The sequence below is a fragment of the Neophocaena asiaeorientalis genome, unplaced genomic scaffold, assembly GCF_003031525.2.
Source record: "Neophocaena asiaeorientalis asiaeorientalis breed wild unplaced genomic scaffold, Neophocaena_asiaeorientalis_V1.1 scaffold5, whole genome shotgun sequence".
NCBI classification, from domain to species: domain Eukaryota; kingdom Metazoa; phylum Chordata; class Mammalia; order Artiodactyla; family Phocoenidae; genus Neophocaena; species Neophocaena asiaeorientalis.
In genome coordinates this window covers 1,456,099-1,475,449 of record NW_020174698.1, presented here as the reverse complement: position 1 = coordinate 1,475,449, position 19,351 = coordinate 1,456,099, and the positions used below count along the sequence as shown (strand labels likewise).

Below are 19,351 nucleotides of genomic sequence, written 5' to 3'. Positions count from 1 at the left end.
AACCATACCTACTCTGTATTAAGCACCGAACTAGATACTTTATAATCAATACTAATTGTCACCACCACCCTGCAAAACAGGCACTGTTATTCTTGTTTGTAGACGGGAAAAACTAATGTTAAGCGATTAAATAACTTTTTTATCACAACGCAATTAAGTGAGAGAGCAAGGACTGGAACATAACCATCTGACTTCAACATTCACGATCTTTTCATGAAAAACAATTCTACCTTTCACTAAGCATTTTAATTTTACAAACTTACTGGAAGTAAATCGAATTCAAGGGTTACTTACTCTAGGCATCCAACCCCCTCCCAACATACAGATGTTGTAACTATTTAATTTCATACTGGCAAGTGATAAGAATTAGTGTTTTAAGTTCTAACAACCAGTTTAAACCAAATAAAACTGAAAATTAAAAAGAAACAGTAAATTACAAACTTTTCAAGATTGGAAATATATTTATTCAAGCTACAAATCAAAGTTCGTTTGTGTCATGACATCCATGTACTTCCATATATCTTGTCTAAAGTTCCAACATAAACTTGTTTAAACAGTGTCTTCCTATCAAAACAACATTTTTACATGCCCAGTATACATTACCTGTGTATCTCAGGGCTCTTTTGCCGGGCACTATGTTCTTCAGTGGCTTTCTGATACGAGGTGAACCTCTCGTTTAGAGTCACTGCAGCTGATTTGAAGTATTGCTCTGTTGATTTAGGAGAAACACTGCCCAGTTAGTTCTTTACTTTAAGAGCGATTTTCATTTGAGACAGAAGGGCATGTAGCAGGTGAAAAGAAAATAAAAATACTCAAGAAACCTAGCAGAAGAGAACCAAGTGTTACAAAGAACTCCTACCCTGTCCCTTGTAACTTCTTGTACCTCAACAGGTAACTGATGCAAAGTTCCTCACAGGTCCCTGTCAATATTGCATATAAACCAAGAACAATAAATATATTAAATTGAGTCGCTAATTCCATTTCAATAATGCACTACACTTCCTCAAACAGAACAAAAAGGAACAATATGTGAATGTCCTTAAGCCTTGCCAATATGAACCAATGAAGTTAACTTCAAGTAATCATTTGCAGGAAACAAAAAAATGCTACGATAACTACACAGCTAGTTTTAGTAAGCTAATCAAAGTATTTCAGCAAGAACTATGTTGACAACAAAAACTGGATTTAAGAAAAAACTGAATACTGCCATTTCAATTGGAAAAATATTTTTTAAATCAATTAACACTCACTAATTACTCCAAAACTCTGGCATCTTGGCAAACCTGACAGCACATTTGATATTATTGTCTTGTCTTTCTTTTAACAACTTTAAAATTAGTAATAGCAATACTGATTAGTTTTTAAACCATTTCAAAATATGCTGTAGATGTAATATAGAAAGACGTATAAAGTCATGAAATGTTACATTATGAAGCAAGCTATCTGCTTAACAGGTCAACATACATCTGTGTCAACTTACCGCCCAATATCCAGCACATGTCTCATAACCAATCATTAAAACTTGAAACGGCCACTACAAGGGTAGTGCCTCAATCATAATTCCATGAAACCCAGGAATTTGAGCTAGCAACTCAGTTTTTATGCCATTTTTGCCAGGAAGACAGAAGATTCAACTTTGCCTGTATCTTTCAACAGCTATTTTACTTTGAAACATGGATTTGCCATTTCAAAACATATTCCAGGACCTAGTTACAATGAAAAAGAAAACATCACTGGGCATTTTCAGCTCTATGTTAAGTAAGAGCTGTTCAGATCGGTTGCACAATACGAATAATGAAACATAACTACAATTCTTTTTTTTTTTTTTTTTTTTTTTTAAAAAAGGAAAACGAAAAAGGAAAAATTTTATGAAAACCTGATCTCAAAATTCACCAATAAATTGTAAAATGTGGAGACAGGTCAAAAAAAGGTGAAAAAAGAAAAAATGTTAACGTTTCATATTCTATGCACCACAGTAATATGGTCATAAACTGGTTCACAAACCTAGTTATAGCCAAATAACAAAACTCTTTTGTTACTATGTTTAAATAATTACAGTCAAAATGAAATTCATTAACTAGTCACTGTTTTGAAATATCAAATGCATAAAGAATTTGCTAAAGGCAAGTTTCAGCTATTATGAGTTGTTCTCACATCCAAAGACAAACTTTTCAGAAACGGCTTTTCAGAGCAACAGCCATGGAGATTCCTGGGTAAGAAACTATTTCAAAGTAAACTGCCTTTCAAACACAAAAACAAAATAATAAAAACAAGTTCTATTTGCCCAAAATGTCACATGCTAAAACCTTTGAAAATTATTAGTAACTTTGAAACTAAAACTACATACTAGTGAAAATAGAACATCACTACTCAGTTGAAACGAACACCCTTATCAACCCCAGGACCTAAAGAAATGTCATAATGATTATCCTAATCAGTCACTATTCACAGAATCACTACTTATCCAACATACTTATAAATTTCTTAAAATTTTTCCCCTTTAAAATTCCTAATAATGTTTTTTCTTGTTTATTTATCATATAAAAAAGCCAAATATTTAACAAGTTAACTAATACAAAATTAACACAGGAAATTAATACTGTTTTTCCCCACTGGTTTCAAGTTTCTTTAAAAAGTTAAAAAGAAATTCTTAATAATAACAATACTGCCCCACTTTGTTATAAATCCAATGCCAAGAGTACATTAATACAAGTCCCATGCATGCAATCAAAGATAATCTGTAAGCACCCTGCACTTCAAATACAGTATTACGGTACATTTCAAAAGGCATTGTATAAATTTACGTTATGTTTTACCATAATACAGATTTTTAGGGTATGTTTTAATTCTATTTAGCATTTTAATCACTTTATTAAATATTAAAAATCACTTTATTAAATAGGTCTTAATGTTAACCAGACTGTTGTCTCTTTCATGTAGTGCTATTTTTCCAAAAATTTAATAGTCTATATATACTTGCTAGCCCTGGGGTGCATTAATCATTACACATAGCTGTTCATTTTTTTACTTACAAGATAAATTTAATTCACGATAAGAAACATACTAAACATACCTTTAACATGATGAACCAAGGACACAATGTGTTGAATAAATGACTCTGAAGTGCTTTTGCTGGCCTGTGGCAACTTAATGTGGTCAAAGATGGATCGGAATTCTTGCTCCTTCTTGACAGAATGGACAAGTGTACTAGCAAGTAGCCTGTCTTTAGTCAAGGAAGCAGGTCTGGAGCATATCGGTAACAGACACATACAAACAAAATATACCATTGGTTTGAATATGAAAATGGTTAAGTACATTCAGAAAATAATTAACTAACCACCCACAGATTATTTATTAGGTATCAGTGTGGATTACCTGTTAGAATCATCAAGAGGAACAGGTGCCATTTTGAGTTTGACTTCAGGACGATGAGAATCACTGGCTATCATTTTGATCCTAAGTGGGCTCTCCTCTCTGAAGGTAGACTTTTCTCGTGCATCCAGATTCTTGTGTAGAGGGGGACTGTAATCAAAGAGGTCTTTGAGCTTTTCAGACTTTACCTGCTCAGGTGACTGAGTTTCTTTCTTTACTGTTATTCTTTCAGAATTTTTGTCGTCTTCCTTGTGCTTATCTTTTGTAGTGCTAGGCCTTTCCACTACATATCCAGTCTCTTTAAGTTTATAATTTTTTTCTTCTCTAAATCCATCACTTTCTCTATTGCCTTTCAATGAAACTTTGGACTTGTACTTGGGTCCTTCCTCCTCAGTATTCCGGTGAGATGCAGTAGCAAAATTTTTACCCTGATCTGCAAGAACTGACTTCCTGAACTGTCTATAATCCTCTGTCTCCTCTGTGTCATCCCCTTCCGAATCATTAAACTTTTGTTTTCCAGACTCTTTATCACTGAAGTAATCTAGAGCTTCCTGATCTTCCCATTCTCCCTCTGCCCTCCCTTTCTCTGATCCTTTCTCCTTTGGAGCCTCTTTATCCCTGGTATTACCCCTATCAAGCAGGAATACTCTAGACTCTTCATCTGTGAACCTGTGAATAAGCAAAGAAGAGGATGGTAACTCTGGATTGCATTCATTGCAGATCACTTGCATACTTAGTTGTGCTTCCCAATATCACAGGACCAGTAATAAGAGGAAAAAACCCTACTGAAAAGTGCTTTTTCAGATTCTACTTTTAAAAAGCATTTAAAGCAGCCATACAGCTTATGTACTGAGTTTTTAAATAAATTTACATATTAGACTTCCTAAAGTTTAAAAAAAGTAAAGCCATTCTCAAAAACCTGTTCTATTTATAGTCCACAATTCTGCACTAACAAATCCAGATTCTAGAACATACAACACAGCTTAATTTCTGAGGCGAAGAACCACTAATAAACAATATACTTATCTATTAAAATTCTACTTATGATTATACTCAAAATCTCAGACTATTTCACTCATCTAATATAAATAAGAGTTCAAAAAAGTGGACTTCAAGGTAATTAATATTAGATATTTAATAGTCTATCTAGGTCACAAAATAGTTCATATATACTTTGCAGTAGAAAATGATGCTTTCTGGCAATATTAAGTAGAAACTACGTATCAGTCCACTAAGAAAATTTTAGATTGTATAGCACTAAACCATAAATAGCATGCTTGCAGTGTTCCCTCACTTGTAAGTCAATCACACTACCTTAGCAACCCATTTTCATTAAGCTTTTTAGTAACCTTTAGCAATGCTTGAAATTAGAATTCAAACCAAGTATCTCTGAAATGTTTACTTGAGTAAGAAATACCATTTATTATCTTTTCTACAGTCAGGCACATTCGTTAAAAACTGGCAGCTGGACTGTTTATAATACCACACAAGAACATGTAATATAATTGCATTATTTATGTAGGTCACTTTATAATGGTGAAGAGTACAAAATAAGCTAACACTTATAAAATTAATCTGTTTTTACAACATGTTAACCATTAGTTATGCTTTATGCTACTCAATTTCTCATTTATATTCTCAATTCTGGACTGACTAAAAATGGATAAAATGAAAAGGAGGAATATGAATTAGCTTCATAAACATTTATTAGAATACTTCACTTCCAAAGTTAACAAGATATGAATAAAACCAACTTGGAATTACCTTATAAAGGAGGAAGTCAGGAGTAAAAATAGCTAAATACATATCACAATGCAATTTTTAGCCTTAAAATCCAAAAAGAATTCAAAGATCAGAAGTATTAATATTATAATCTAAATTCTCTTAGTTCTTACCTTTTTAAGAATTTTCCTGTCTTTGCAGTTTCCTGATCCCCACCATCAGGATAAAATGAGGAACGTCCCCTAGCCTCATCTCTTGGAGCATTCTGTGGTGTGATTGTCTTTGCAGGGCTTCTTCGTGAAGGGATGTGATGAATTGGACTATTCTGAGAAGGACTGTATCTACTAGATCCATTTCCAACAGAACCAGACCCAGACCTTTCAGGACTATGCTGAATGGAATGTGAATGCTGAGAGGGGGTGTTTTTTGCAGAGTGTACTGTACTGAGCATGGGGGCATCAGAGCAAGATGAACTCTGACTAGGTGGTGTAGCAATTGGTGAAGGACTATGGGGTGATCTGGGACTATTATCATATGCTGAAAGGCCAGGCCAAATATCACCAGATGTGGCTGATGATTTATTAAACTCATCAATAGATTCAGATGGGTCATGTTCAAATGTATCTTTCGGTTCCTCCTGTGACTTGTTTTTCAAAGGACTCTCTTCTTGGGGCTCCCCTTCAGCTTTTTTGGTTTGTTTTTCCTGAGACCCTCGTCTTTTAGAGACAGGAGACTTGCTATACGGGGATGAAGAACGAGAAGAGGATGATCTTGGAGACCTAGATGATCTATATGACCGGCGAGATCTGCTTCGGGACCTTTGAGAAGAAACGGATCTTCTTTTTGGACTCCTGGAACGTGAACGACCTCGTCTAGGACTCCTGGAGTGTCTTCTATTCCAAACAGGTCTATATCCACCTCGATGATATCTACCTCCTCCTCCTTGATAATACCCTCTACCCCTTCCTCTGTACCCATATGGTCGTCTCATTCCTCTATTATTTCTGTAATCTCGGCGATAATCTCTAGAATACATGCGATCTCTACTACGAGATCTTGAATATGTCCTGGAACGAGACCTAGAACTAAAAATGAAATAAATATCAATCCAAGAGAAATAAACAATTACATCCTACCATCCCAAATACTTCTGGTTGAATATAACACGTAAATAAAGTGTCAAAGCCAAAAATGTATTATTTTTTTAAAAGCCCTCAGTTATACGAAAGTAAAAGTTTACTGTTTTCAATGAAGAAAATCTCAATTCTAAGGTAAATATTGAGAAAATAAAGGGCTTAGGAATGAAGGCACAGAAAACAGGGGAAAAAATTGACAACAATAGGACACACTAACAAATTACAGTACCTTTATGCAGGCACTTAAAAGTGATAGTGTTAAAAGAAAATGTAATGCCATGGAAGAATATTCACCAGTGAAATACCATTGGCTAAATGCATGCATAATAAAAACTTAGGCCTAGAAAAATAGTACAGGAAAATTATAAACAAGTATTAATTCGTAATGAAATTATGGTCACTTTTATTTTCAACTTGTGGTCTCTATTTTCTATGTTAAGTATGTATTACTACTCAAAGAAAGACAACCAGAGTTTATCATTTTTAAACAATAAACCTATTGAGACCTCAGAGTCAGAAATGAGAAACTATGAAACAGTATGCAAAGACTGCTTACTGCCAAATAATTCTTACATTATCCAATTCATCTCTTAACATTATAGCAGTTCCCGCTTATCTGCAGGAAATACATTCCAAGACCCCCAGTGAACTAACCCTAAAACAAGGATAACAATAGATCCATTCACAGGGTTCTTTACGAATAAAACATGTTAATGAATGTAGCATTCTGTGTAAGCACTTCATAAGTGTTAGCTGATATGATTATTATCATTATTTAAGGAATTAAAAGCACAGTAATTCACCTGTATCTCTTCTTTCTAGAGTGTGATCTTGATCTTGATCGTGAACTAGACTGTGATCTAGACTTTGATCTTGAAGAGTGTGATCTAGAATTGGAGCGACCCATTTCTTTTCTCCTAGTCAAATGAGAGAGCGAAAAAGGTTAAAATCACAATACAAATGAAGATGTTTCAATTATTTAACTTATTTTCGGATACAAATTGAATTTACAAGACGTAAGTTTCTCAAAGGATATTACTCATCATTATTCATATGAGTACTAAGACAGTCAATTATCCCTAACTAAAACTGTATTTTCACCTACATGACAGGTACTGTATAGTGATGACACAACAGAAGATTTCTATGGACTGCCCCACCTATGTGCCTCAATCCAAAAAGGCAGCAGCTGCAGAAGCCAGAAAGAGCAATGATATCAGACTACAGCAGCATGTTAGATGTTATTCCATGCCCAATACAAATGCCTACCTCTCCTGTAAAAAAGATAAATAACATCAGAGTATTACAGATAACGAACCTGAAAAAAAGAAAGTACAAGTGGCGCAATACTAAAAAATATAGAATAAACCTACCCGACTGCCATCATAAGTGCTTTATGGCCTTGAAATGGGACTAAATTGACCACTCCATGTATACAATACTGCTTGGAATGGTGATGGATAGTCTCCTAGTAGAATAAAGGTCACTAAGTCTGAACAGCTGGAGCCATGGCTCTGCTTTCAATAGTCATGACTGCAGAATAAAAATGGACTTATGATGTGACAATGCCTAGGTTCACCCTGTAGCCTTCTGGTGAGAAGATGAAAAAGGATAAAAGATGAATAAACTGAAGAGATTGCTGCAAGAAAGAGATAATTTGGAACTACAAGAAAAAGAGAACTTGGGCACCAGTATTGTAACTTTTCTAAACACTACCTAGTATCTAATACAATAATCAGACCTCATAGAAATCAGTAACAGGACTAAATGTTTTATAAGATCTACTCCTCACAAAATTAAACATATACATATGCCTCCCAACTTTATTCCTGCTACACTATTTCCAAATTTCCACTAACTTATACAAAATAAGTAATTTTTTCCATAAAAAAACAACTCATTAAACTTTCTTAATAGCCTGCAATTGCCATATATTTAAACCATTTCTCCTACTACCAAAATGTTTTAGGGCACTTATTTGACCTACCTAGACTTTGCTCAGTATTATGAAATACTATCTGAAAGTACTAAGATGAGCTGAATTATAGAGGAGACAATGATGTCTGCATACTTCCTCACCGAAAAACCACATAAATGACAAATTGAAGGGGTGTCAAATATTTATTTTAAAACAAAACATATCTATCTTCAAAGAGACAAATACCAGCTTTGTCTTCTCTCACTCTTAATTCCAAGTAAGTTAGGAAATACATAAAGACAGTACTCTCCTCAGAGTTATAGTGAGGATTAAACAAGTTGATACATGTAATATACTGAAAACAATGCGTAGCACATAAGCAATCAATTTTAATTACCTTAACACCCACATAAGGGGAAAAAAGCTAAGTTACAGAACTCCTCTTGCATGCATAAAGGAAGGTAGTTAAATAAGCAGAGTTATTTTGTCGTTTTATTTTTAAATAACTTTGTGTGTTCTGAGTCTTTAAGCAGATGTGTTTATAGAAGTAGAAGCAGGCACACAACCTAGAAGCAGAAGAGATAGACAATCTTTTCCTTAAAACTATCTTTTAAAATCTGGCTTACTTCATACAAGCCACCAGAAAGCCCCCAAGAGTTTCAGACCACATCACTTTTAATCAGTCTAAATCATGAGTTCAGAAGTCATTTTCTTAAATAAGCCAAAACTGAAAACTAGGATAAAGGATATTATTTACCTTGGGTTTTATGCAGGATCAAGCAATCAAGTGAAGTCTTTGAGATACTGTAAAATTCTTCCTGGAGAGAATGTTCTGAGAAATTAAATTCTAAATTCAAACTCCTAGCAAAGATAAAAAAAAATATATGAATTTGAATTATGGTAAATTAAAAATCCACTGTTTACAAGGCATCACACTCAACACTGCTATAAAAAACTCTTAATAAAGGCACTAAATATTTCAGGGAATGGGAAACTGATTAAGGAAATAAATTTTTAACCACAAAAGCTTAAAGGAACTTAACTTTTTTTGTTTCAATCAGAATGCAGCAGTGCATTATGAAACTGAAGCACCTTTAATTCAAACACCTGAATTCTAATTTTAGCAATTTGGGCTTTAGAAAACAGAAGCTATGCTGTCATCCTATCAGAAAATTCCAAAGTGGCTGGCATAAGTGGCCATCTTGGTATATCAAAACATGTCGTGTATCTATAGTTAGTATTCATAACGCTACAGTTTGTAACTTAACTACAATATGAGTTTATTTTAGTGCTCTGCTATTGATCTTATTCTCTCCTGGTCACTTCCTTTCATACAGTTTGGTTTCATTTGAAGCTGTTTTTTTAAATTCGTGTTAACAGCCATCACAGTAATTCTAATTTTGTGCCTAAAAGCATTTTGATACATGTACAGATGTTCCAATAAAAGAACAGCCAGTAGATGAAACAAGTATCTATTGGAAGCCAATGCTCCTCCTAATTTACCATTACTATGCAAATAAATTTAAATTCTGCACAGACTATTAAGTAGTTTCAGTATTTACTGAAAAACTTAGCCTAATGAATAACATTCAGTGATTATCAATTATGTGCAAAGAACAGTCAAAAAACACTAGGGGAGCAGAAACTAAACAATTAACATTGTACATGCCTATACTCAAGGAATTCATAAACCAGCTTGAATGAAAAAAGACATTAATATGAGAATCTGTGAATCTTACCAAGTTATCAATCCAATGAAAAATGTAGTAACAATGAAAATACAAAGTAGAAGAAATTAAAATTAGACTGGTAAATCAAGAATATGTCCCCTAAATACCCATGGCCCTACAGCTGAGGGGATTAAGAGATCTGAGCTTTCAGAAACTTAGCAATTAAGGGAAATACACCAAAATAAAAATTAGCAAAAACAAAAGGTCATGGATACAGAAACAAAAAGATTTCTAAAGTCCTTGCATGTTTAGTTTTAAAAATATCAAATCCCCCAAGTGGGCAGAGGAAAACTCTCATCATCTAAATTGGTGCGTTGTTATGAAACTTTATGCTGACCTAGAAGTCCAATACTACTGATTCACTGCTGGAAGTGATACAAGGCTCATTTTAGCTAACACTTCCCCCAAACAATTCTAAAAGGCTAATTTTAATTTCTATATATCCAGAGAAGAACCAACTGCCAAATCTCTCTTTACTCCAAGTGATGATTTTCTGAAGTTCCAAGAAAATATACACTAGAAATAGCAGTGAGGAAGGAGGGGCTGTAGGCTGTTAGACTAGTAGATGAGACATACATTCTTGTTCACAATCTATGAATACATTCTCAAGTATCCATACCAAGAACTCAATGATCATATATAAAATGTCACACAATATACTTAATAATATATAATGTAAATTATATTTAACATTTAATAATATATTAAGATAGTACAAAGACTGTAATCTGCTCCATTTCTTTTTTTTTTTTTAATGAAATCTATGTACAAAGCACTGTGCTAAATATTATGGGAGACATAACTGTAAAAGGTCCCTGCCCTCCCAAAAACAACTGAAGAAGAACAGAAATCAACAAATTACACAGCAAATTTAACTACCAACCATGTGCCCAGAACTGTGCTAGGTGACTTTAAATAAAATCACCTGACTTAATCCTCATAATCTTATAAACTACGTATTTAACCCCATCTTTCAGATGAATTTAAGCTTTCAGAATTCATATGAATTTACAACAAAGGTGGCTATCACAAGCCAGGCACAACTATTCTAGTGTAGGAAATATAACACTTTAAGTGAGACATTAAGTTCCCTACTCTCTTGGAGCTTATGTTCAAGCTAGGGGAAGAGAGAAAACAAAAAAGTAATATGTCAAGAGGTGAAGAGCAGGACTACTACAGTGGGTCCTTGAACTGTGTTTAAAGAGGTAACAGTTAAGCTAAAGACAAGGAACATTGCAAAGACCCAAGAAAAGAAAAGCATTCTAGGCAAAGGACACAAATGTAGCAAATTCAGGACAAAAAGACCAGTAAGAAGGTTGAGGCGCTGTGATCAAGGAGAGGGTATAAGATAAAACAGGAGAGACAGGAAAGGAGCAAATCAAATAGCATCTAGTAAGTAGGCCAGAGTAAAGAGTCTAGATTTTATTCTAACTGTAATGGGAAAGCCCTGGAAAGCCTGATCAGGGAAGTCACACCATAAGATTTAAGATGGCTGCTGGGTAGAGCATGAACAACTTGGAAAGAAGAACTTGGAGACAAACTAGAAGGTTGAAGTTCAATATAATGGTTGCCTGGATAATGTGGTAGCAATAAAGAAAGAAAAAAGAAGCAAATCCAGAATCTGGTTTGGAAGTACAGAGTCAACAGTACTTGCTCACAGATTGTTAGTGGTGTGAAGCACAGGGAATTGAAAAAAAGAAAACGAAAAATCAATGGTGCTCCTAAATTCTAAGTTTTGGGCTCAAGTATCTGGAAGAAGTGCAAATTTGGGGGCAAAAACAGGAGATGTTTGCCCTTTTAGGCTGCCCATGGTCACAGACTGTAAAAAGTTAATCCAGAATTTGACCAAGATCTCCTGTGCTCTCTCCGATACCCTGACAGGTGCCTGATGTGGCCATAACCTACATATATAATTCAAAATGTCAAATCAATCTTCCCTCTATTCTGAACAAGATCACTTACTAACACACTGTAAAAAGAGATAGAGAATGAAGTGCTTCATGCACCTTTATCCAAATGATTCACCAACCAGTGAAGAACACAAGAGAATGAGTCAGGCTTTATTTTTCTAAATGAAGTTCCCTGGTGGCCTAGTGGTTAGGATTCTGGGCTTTCACTGATGTGGCCCAGCTCAATCCCTCGTCAGAGAACTGAGATCCCTCAAGTCAGGCAGCAGGTCCAAAAATAAATAAAGTTCTTAACAGAGCATATCGTTTATGGAATAATACATAATGATCAGCTAGAACACAAGTGATGGAAAGAGCAAAGACAACTGGGCTCAACAAAATACCCAAGTTGAAGCTCCTCCAGAAGAGATTCTTTTGGTTACCCTTTCAAGCATACTTGAGCCGTCTTAATTTTATCATACTCAGGGAATCTGGGCTTTTGTAAACAAATTATTGCTATTCACATCTTTAATAATCCTAAAATTAATATCCCATGACTCTCACTCCAACTGACTAGGTTCAAAATTCTGGCTTGACCATTAACTAGCTGTCCAACACTGGACAAATTACCTTAATCTCTTCCAGCTTCAGTTTCCACATTTATAAAATAAGGTTAATTACGATACTTACTCATAGGCTTAAAATTAACAAACTGAACTAATAAACGTAAGCAACTTAAAGTTTGGCACATGGTATGCATTCAAATGTTAACTATCATTATTGGTAAACCTGGTCTGTGACAGTCTTAACTGCAGTTTATTAATTCTGCTTCAAATGATTACTATATTTAAGTTTGATATTTTTGATATGGCATTAACCAGCATTACAAAAAAGTAATTTTGCTTTAAAACACTCCAGAAAAAATGAATCTGAAGAATGGATATATGTATAACTGAATCACTTTGCTGTACACGTGAAACAAACACTGTTAATCACCTATATGCCAATATAAAATAAAAATTTTTTAAAAAACAAATATTAAAATCGGTAAATGCTGATAATTATTTAACCTAGATAACAAACAGTTCACTATCCTCTCTACTTTGTGCTTGAAAATTTCCACAAGTAAAAGCTTTAAAAAATGATAGGTTTAGCTGCAAATTTTTAGTTCTTTGTCCAGCTCCTTGTCAGCCTGCTTTTTAAAAAAAAGCGCACAGAACTGAGAAAAAGAAAGAATACCTTCATTCTAGACCAGGGTGTGCCAATCCGTGGTTCATGTAGCCCTAAAAAGTTTTCTACCTTTTTTGGCCTCCACCTAGTATAAGGACAAACACTGGATCAAGTAAAATTAAAGTGTTTAAAAATTCCAAAATAATACACAAATGTAGGCCTGTATTATTACTACATTAATGTTTGTAGACTGTTTCTTTCCCAGCCCTGAGGACAAATAAAACATTAAATATTTAAGACTCCGACATAATACTGATGACCACTGTTTAAGAAACTGGAGTTGAAAAATGAACAAATTCCTAACCTACAACTATAAACTAAACATTTACACTTACTACCCAGAGATATAAGTTGGACTTCTTGATCCCCTTACCTACTTCTTGTTATTTAATAAATCACTGTTAATTACACAGGAGAATTCAGTTGTGGTCAACTAATGATTTTGAACGTAGCTTCTGGAAACTCCCAATCCAAAGCTCTATGTAGAACTGTAAAGACTTTCTTCGTTTCTGTAAGTCGTGACTCACATAGTTAATCTAGTACAGCTAGCTGCCCACATTAAGTCATTCAATAAACTCAACTAGACCTGAGCCTACCAAGTGACAAGTTTTTACAGGTCTATTTCCAAGTACTAAAATACTACTGTTCTTCCAAGTCAAGAATCAGCTCTGCCTAAAAAATTTCCTTTGCCACCATTTTAATTATCTGAATCAAGGGGGATTTCAATGTTTACCACAATGTATCAGTGAAAGTGTGGTATTTAAAAAAAAAAAGCTAACTGCCATCAGTAAACAGGCTTTAGGTTGTTCACTTAAAGTGAGTTATTTCAGACACACAAACCTTCGATTCGATTACCTACCCTAAATTGGCTAGGATCACATAATAATGCAAATAAACTGGTAGGGGTTTTTCCTATGTAAAGGTTCTTTATTGTCTGACCTGCAGCCCAACCCTTCTTCCCAACTACAGTCCAATCGGAAAGAAAATTTACATTGAGAGATAAAAAATTTTGTTTTGCTTTTTAATACCAAAAAAATTTTAAAGGCGCTGCTGCAAAAAGATACAAGTCTGAAGCAGCTAATCTCTGTACATCATTTTTGGTCATATCTGCCTCCAACTTTAGTCTCAGTTTTTTCAATTCAAAATGATTTATAAAAAAAAAATTTTTGACATCGAAAAGTAGCTGCCAGTACTACTAATTGATTCTGACGAGATAAACCTTAAAAGTAAATAAAGCCAACTACGGACTTAAATAAAATAAGGGCAAAGTCCTTAACCTCAACTCACCATTCCCCTCCATGTATACCACCAACTGTACCAACCACGGCTGCAACATTTCTAACGAGGTACAAGGGGCTGAAACTCTTGCAAAAAGGACGTGGCTTCGCGGGTACTACACAACTGCCCTTTAGGCCCGGGGGTGGCGGGGCCGTTCTTAGATCCATCGACCAAGGCCCGCTGCCCAAACTAAGAAACCGTGATTAGGCACCAACTCCTACAGTCAAAAGTGCACTTTCGCTTCAAAGCAGAGTTAACGGGGGGCCCGATTAGATTAGCCCCGCAGAAAATTTTCCCGCAACCCCGGAGGCGACGCCGGGGTCTGAAGAGCGGAACAGGATCCTAAGACAAAGTGAGGTAACCAAAATAAGGCGTAAACCGACTGGGAGCGTGAAGCCGGGGAAAAGGAGTTCAAACGACGCGGAAAGGGGTTAGCTAACCTACCCAAGGCACTTCGCTGCACGTCAGTGATCCTATCAAAGCCCCAAAGGCCGGGAAGAAAGGTGGCGAGAGGCGAACACAAGTTGTACCTCGGGCCGCCTCTGGGGCCGAAGGCGGCGAAGGGAGGGAGGAGGAAGCGCGCGTGCGCGAGGCGAGCGTTCAGTCGGGCGCGAGCAGAGGTCCGGGCAGAGGAAATGGGGGAAGGGTTGAAGAGAGAGATCTGCGCAAGCGCATGAGAAGGCCGCGCGGTCTGTGGGTATCGAGCCAGGCTCGGAGCCGCGCGCGCTCGCGCGCGCGCACACACCGTTCTCGCTGCTCACCCCACCCCCACCTTTTCGGGCCGTAGTGCCTCGAAAACCTGAGGGAAGCTGACCGGGAAACGCATAAATAACGGCGCAAGGTCTCCTGGGTTCTCCTGTCGCCGCCAACCCGCCACTACCAACAAAAGGTTCAACAATACTCATTCCTCCTCGACATACACTGCCCTTTGAGTAATTTGAATGCAACGCAAGGCCTACCTGACACGCCGAAGCACGGTTCCCGGGACTTATCTTCCTCGTAACTACACCGCGGCCATTTCCCGACTCAAGCACGGGAGGAAAACCATAGAGCTATCTTCGACGCGCTAGCTCCTCTCCGTCACTTCCGATTTGGGGCGTGGCCTCCGGTGCTGCTAAATATATGGGCAGGCCCCGCCCACCCCTCCGCCCTAAACCGGCTCCCTGGCCGTTAAAAACATGTTTCCCGAGGCTTTCTGGGAAGTCGCGTGGCTGGTCTCGCGCGATGATCTGGCGGCCCCGCCTTCCGGCCTTTAGCAGCCGCCTCCGCCAGGGTGGCGGTAGACAGCGGGCGGGGTCTTGTCGCTCGGCCCTGAGGTCGATGGACCACACGGTTGGGTACGCTGGCCTCTCTGCCGTGCGTTGAGGGAACCCTCCGGACTTTTCTGTCGCCCCCACTTTTTGTTCGTCTGGTCCATGCTTTCTGTGGCGCCAACTCAGACCAGGCCAGCAAAAAATCTCACACTGAAGAAAAGACGCGGAGGCAAGGGGCTGCTCTGTTCGCACACTGCGTCTCTCTACGCCAGGAAGCGCCGAGTTCTCCGACGCCAACTGGAAACCAGGAAGTGCTGCTTTTGCTTTGATAGAAAATATGTCGGACGCACTTAGAAAGGAGAAAAATGGCCACGATCTAAGTCCCTTTTTTGAGTGGCGTCACACCAACTCTGCCGCGCGTAGCGGAGTTCACGCCGCAGTGCTCCGAAGCGGCTTAGGCTTCTTGGCTGTTTAGCGTCAGAGGATGCTGCTTTTTCTCGGACGTGGTTGAGGCATTACCACTTCGGAACTTAGGGACGTCGGCATGAGCATGAAAATAAAGCAGAGCACGAAGCTTAACGATCAGTTGTGCTGGCCAAGAAACACAGTCTAATCTGCCAAAAATATAAATCAGGTTATAAATAGGCAAGCCACATTTGATTTGGATAGAATTTCAGCAGGAGCCATATAGCACGTTTTCTATTAATACTTTGCTGCACTTACTTCCTTTGGGCCTAAAACCGTTATAACTTTGTTCTTTAGGCACGTAAACTGCCTTAAAGGATTTCAAAGTTGTAATTAGCAACCAGTCTTCTGTCAGTTAAATGCAGTCCAGTATTGGGACCTAGTTGTGAATTTAACTCTGTACTTAGGGGGTTCTCTCCTCACAATCCAATATACCAGCTCAACTGGAAAAAATACGTGATTTTCATGGGATGTATTCTCAGTTTTCTCTTGTTGTACAGCCTGCCCCTCACCCCATCATCACCATCAGAATGTGGAAACAGTAATCTTTGGCCTATGTGGTGCACTGATAAGTCCCAAGCATTTAGTAGGTGCTCAGTAAATATATGTTGAATGGATAAACTATATTAAAAGAAAATAAAAAGAAAACCTAACCATTGATGGCTTAATACAAAACTCTACTATTCTGCAGGTAAAGGAGGGGGAGGGGGGGACCCCTTAGGGCTAAAAGCCCTTATCCATTTTTTCAAAATACACAAAAATCTGACAGGAGTGCTTTGCAAGCTAGGATATTATCTTAAGCCTTTTTCTGCAATTCTATTGCAAATGCATTGAAAATGAAGTCACCTTTCAGTGTGAGGTAGTATAACTGTGCTTTCAAATAACCTGAGGTAATAACAAAGGAGACAAGACACATTGGAACACTTTAGCAGTATTCTTGTCATTACAATAATGACTGCAAATTGGTTTATACTCACCTTCTCTCAAGTAAAATCTACTGAAAATTCCTCTGTATCCGGTGTGTGTAAATTTTACTGCACTTACAGTAAACCTAAAAACTTTCTAAATTTAGTAAATAGTAAATACCTCAAAATACCTAGAGGTACGTCTCAACCGCTAGTGGTGTGAGAATTGTTTCCGCTCTCTGCTTTAGCATCTTCAAATACATTTTCTATAACAGAATCTTCATTCCAAATTAATATCAGGTATTTCAAAATCAAAAGAAAAAAGATCAGTTCTATACCAAGATACAGGTGTTACTGAATACCTGAAGAATTCAATAAAAAGCAGTCCAGGCTTCCCTTGAATTAAATCCATTTGATTTGAGATACTTGCTTTTACCAACCTCCAAATTAGAGGATCTTGAATTTAGATCATGTTTTATGTACTTCACTGTATTGTCTTATTTTACTTTCAAAACCTGAAATTCCACCATTACAGTTGCATTCTTTGTTCCATTCTCTTGTTTCCTGTTGAAAATACAAATAATGTGGAGAGAAACATACGGGGAAAATCAAGAGCCCATTTAACAAAAAGACATTGAATAAAAATAGGAAATTGTTCCAAGAAGAAATATAAATTGTAAACAAATGACTAACCTTATTAATAAGATAAATGCAGGCCTTCCCTGGTGGTCCTGTGGTAAAGAATCCACCTTCCAATGCAGTGGATGCAGGTTCTATCCCTGTAGGGGAGCTAAGATCCCACATGCCTCCGGTCAACTAAGCCCCCGCACCACGACTACTGAGCTCGCGTGCTTCAAACTACAGAACCCACGCGCTCTGGAGCCCTTATGCCACAACTAGAGAGAAAACCTCCATTCCGCAACTATAGAGAAGCCCACGCACCACAACGAAGATCCCACAGTGCAACGAAAGATCCTGCATGCCACAACTAAAACCCAACACAGCCAAAATAAATTAATTAATTAAAAGCAATTAGTAAATAAAAGGTCACTTAAAAATAAGATAAATGCATACAAAAGGAATACTGAAATATTTTACATCTAATAAATTAGTAAACTAATTTTAACTTATAAGTCATTGACAGTTTACCACAAATGTATTTATAAAACTCTTTCCTTAGGGTTTTGGTTTTGGTTTGTTTTGTTTAAGATAATTGAAAGGGAGAACGGAAAAGACTTGATGTCTGAAAAGGACAAAGAAGATAGGAATGAAAATGGGGTTGGAAGGCTAGACCACTAAGGCAAACTCCCTCATTCTACTAGTTTTGCTTGTTTTATTTTGTTTGTGCTTTTAGGCTGAACAATATCGGAACTGTTTTCTTATTTGGGGAAATTAAAGTTGAGGGGGGATTTGGAGTCCCTGTCTCCTAACTCCCTGAGAATAGTGACGTTGCTAACCGAACAACAGTAGTGAGAAGCAGGCAAAAGAGGAAATGGGGCCAACAGAGGTTCCATTAAGACTGGGGGCGGGCAGTGGGGAGGGCGTTGGCTATCGTTTCTGCTGCCTCCTCTGTTCCTATCCTTCCCAAGGCTTTGCATTTATTCCTTTTTTTTTTTTCTCTAGTTGTGGTAAAATGTGCATTGTACTTTGAGCTAGCTGATATCTTTCAGTAAATTTCTTTTCTGAGTGAGTTAACCAGAGTTGGTTTCTGTTGCTCACAAACAAGAATCCTCAGTTGCATACTTTGAGTAGAGTCAGTTTCTGTCTATGAAGACATTTTTCCAAATGGTCTGACAGTTTTCCCTATTTGTACTATTGAAATAAATGTTTCCCCTTGCCTAATCTATTTCACTTCCTACTGGTGAACACAAGTTGACTGGGTTTTCCATCCCCCACTCTTTCTATCCTCTTTTGCCTACTAAGAATGTGAAAGTTTTTTGTTTTCCCCCAAGATTTAAAATTACAAAAATTATTTATTCAAGAATTATTTATTACAGTATTGTTCCTTAATATTCATTTCTCCATTTTGAAAAATAATTAAAATATCAAAGTGCAACTGGTAACCATTGTTCGTAAGTCCCACCAAGATTAACGTCCATCTTCCTCACAAAGATTATTGCAACAAATGGAATATGTAATACTTTCAAAGTTTTCATAAGAAATCTTTGCCCCAAAATTATGCCAGCTGGCTATTTAATGTAACTACTAAAGAGCAGAGAGGAAAGTCTACTTAAAATGTGGTAATGGAATTATGATTAGATTCGTCACCAAAAATCATTTCTCCCTTAAGCGAGGTTATAAGAGGAGCAGAGCATCTCCTTCTTTTAAAGGCAGTTGCCTACACAACTGCAGACAAATATTTCTGTGTCTGTTCCCTAAAAGGTCTAAATTCTCAGTTCTACACACACAATTAAAAAAAAAATCAATTGACATCACAAGCAGAGGGCTAAAACTAC

At 36.9% G+C, this 19,351-nt stretch overlaps 1 protein-coding gene across 3 annotated transcripts in view; it reads right to left on the bottom strand.

Annotated features, from left to right (window-relative positions):
• The window catches only part of BCLAF1 (BCL2 associated transcription factor 1), a 29,535-nt gene extending 14,164 nt beyond the window's left edge, over nucleotides 1-15,371 (bottom strand). For 2 of the 3 annotated variants that reach the window (XR_003005090.1, XM_024759000.1), the window contains exons 1-7: nucleotides 15,232-15,371; nucleotides 8,906-9,009; nucleotides 7,034-7,147; nucleotides 5,268-6,179; nucleotides 3,376-4,041; nucleotides 3,074-3,243; nucleotides 604-709 (exon numbers count right to left, since the gene is read on the bottom strand). Coding sequence is in view for 2 of the 3 variants with exons in the window: in XM_024759000.1 (XP_024614768.1) it covers nucleotides 604-709; nucleotides 3,074-3,243; nucleotides 3,376-4,041; nucleotides 5,268-6,179; nucleotides 7,034-7,137 (1,958 nt within the window). In the remaining variant the exon portion in view is untranslated. The remainder of the gene's footprint in view (nucleotides 1-603; nucleotides 710-3,073; nucleotides 3,244-3,375; nucleotides 4,042-5,267; nucleotides 6,180-7,033; nucleotides 7,148-8,905; nucleotides 9,010-15,231) is intronic. The other variant, XM_024758999.1, reaches the window with a different exon arrangement.
• Between the last annotated feature and the right edge of the window lie 3,980 nt (nucleotides 15,372-19,351).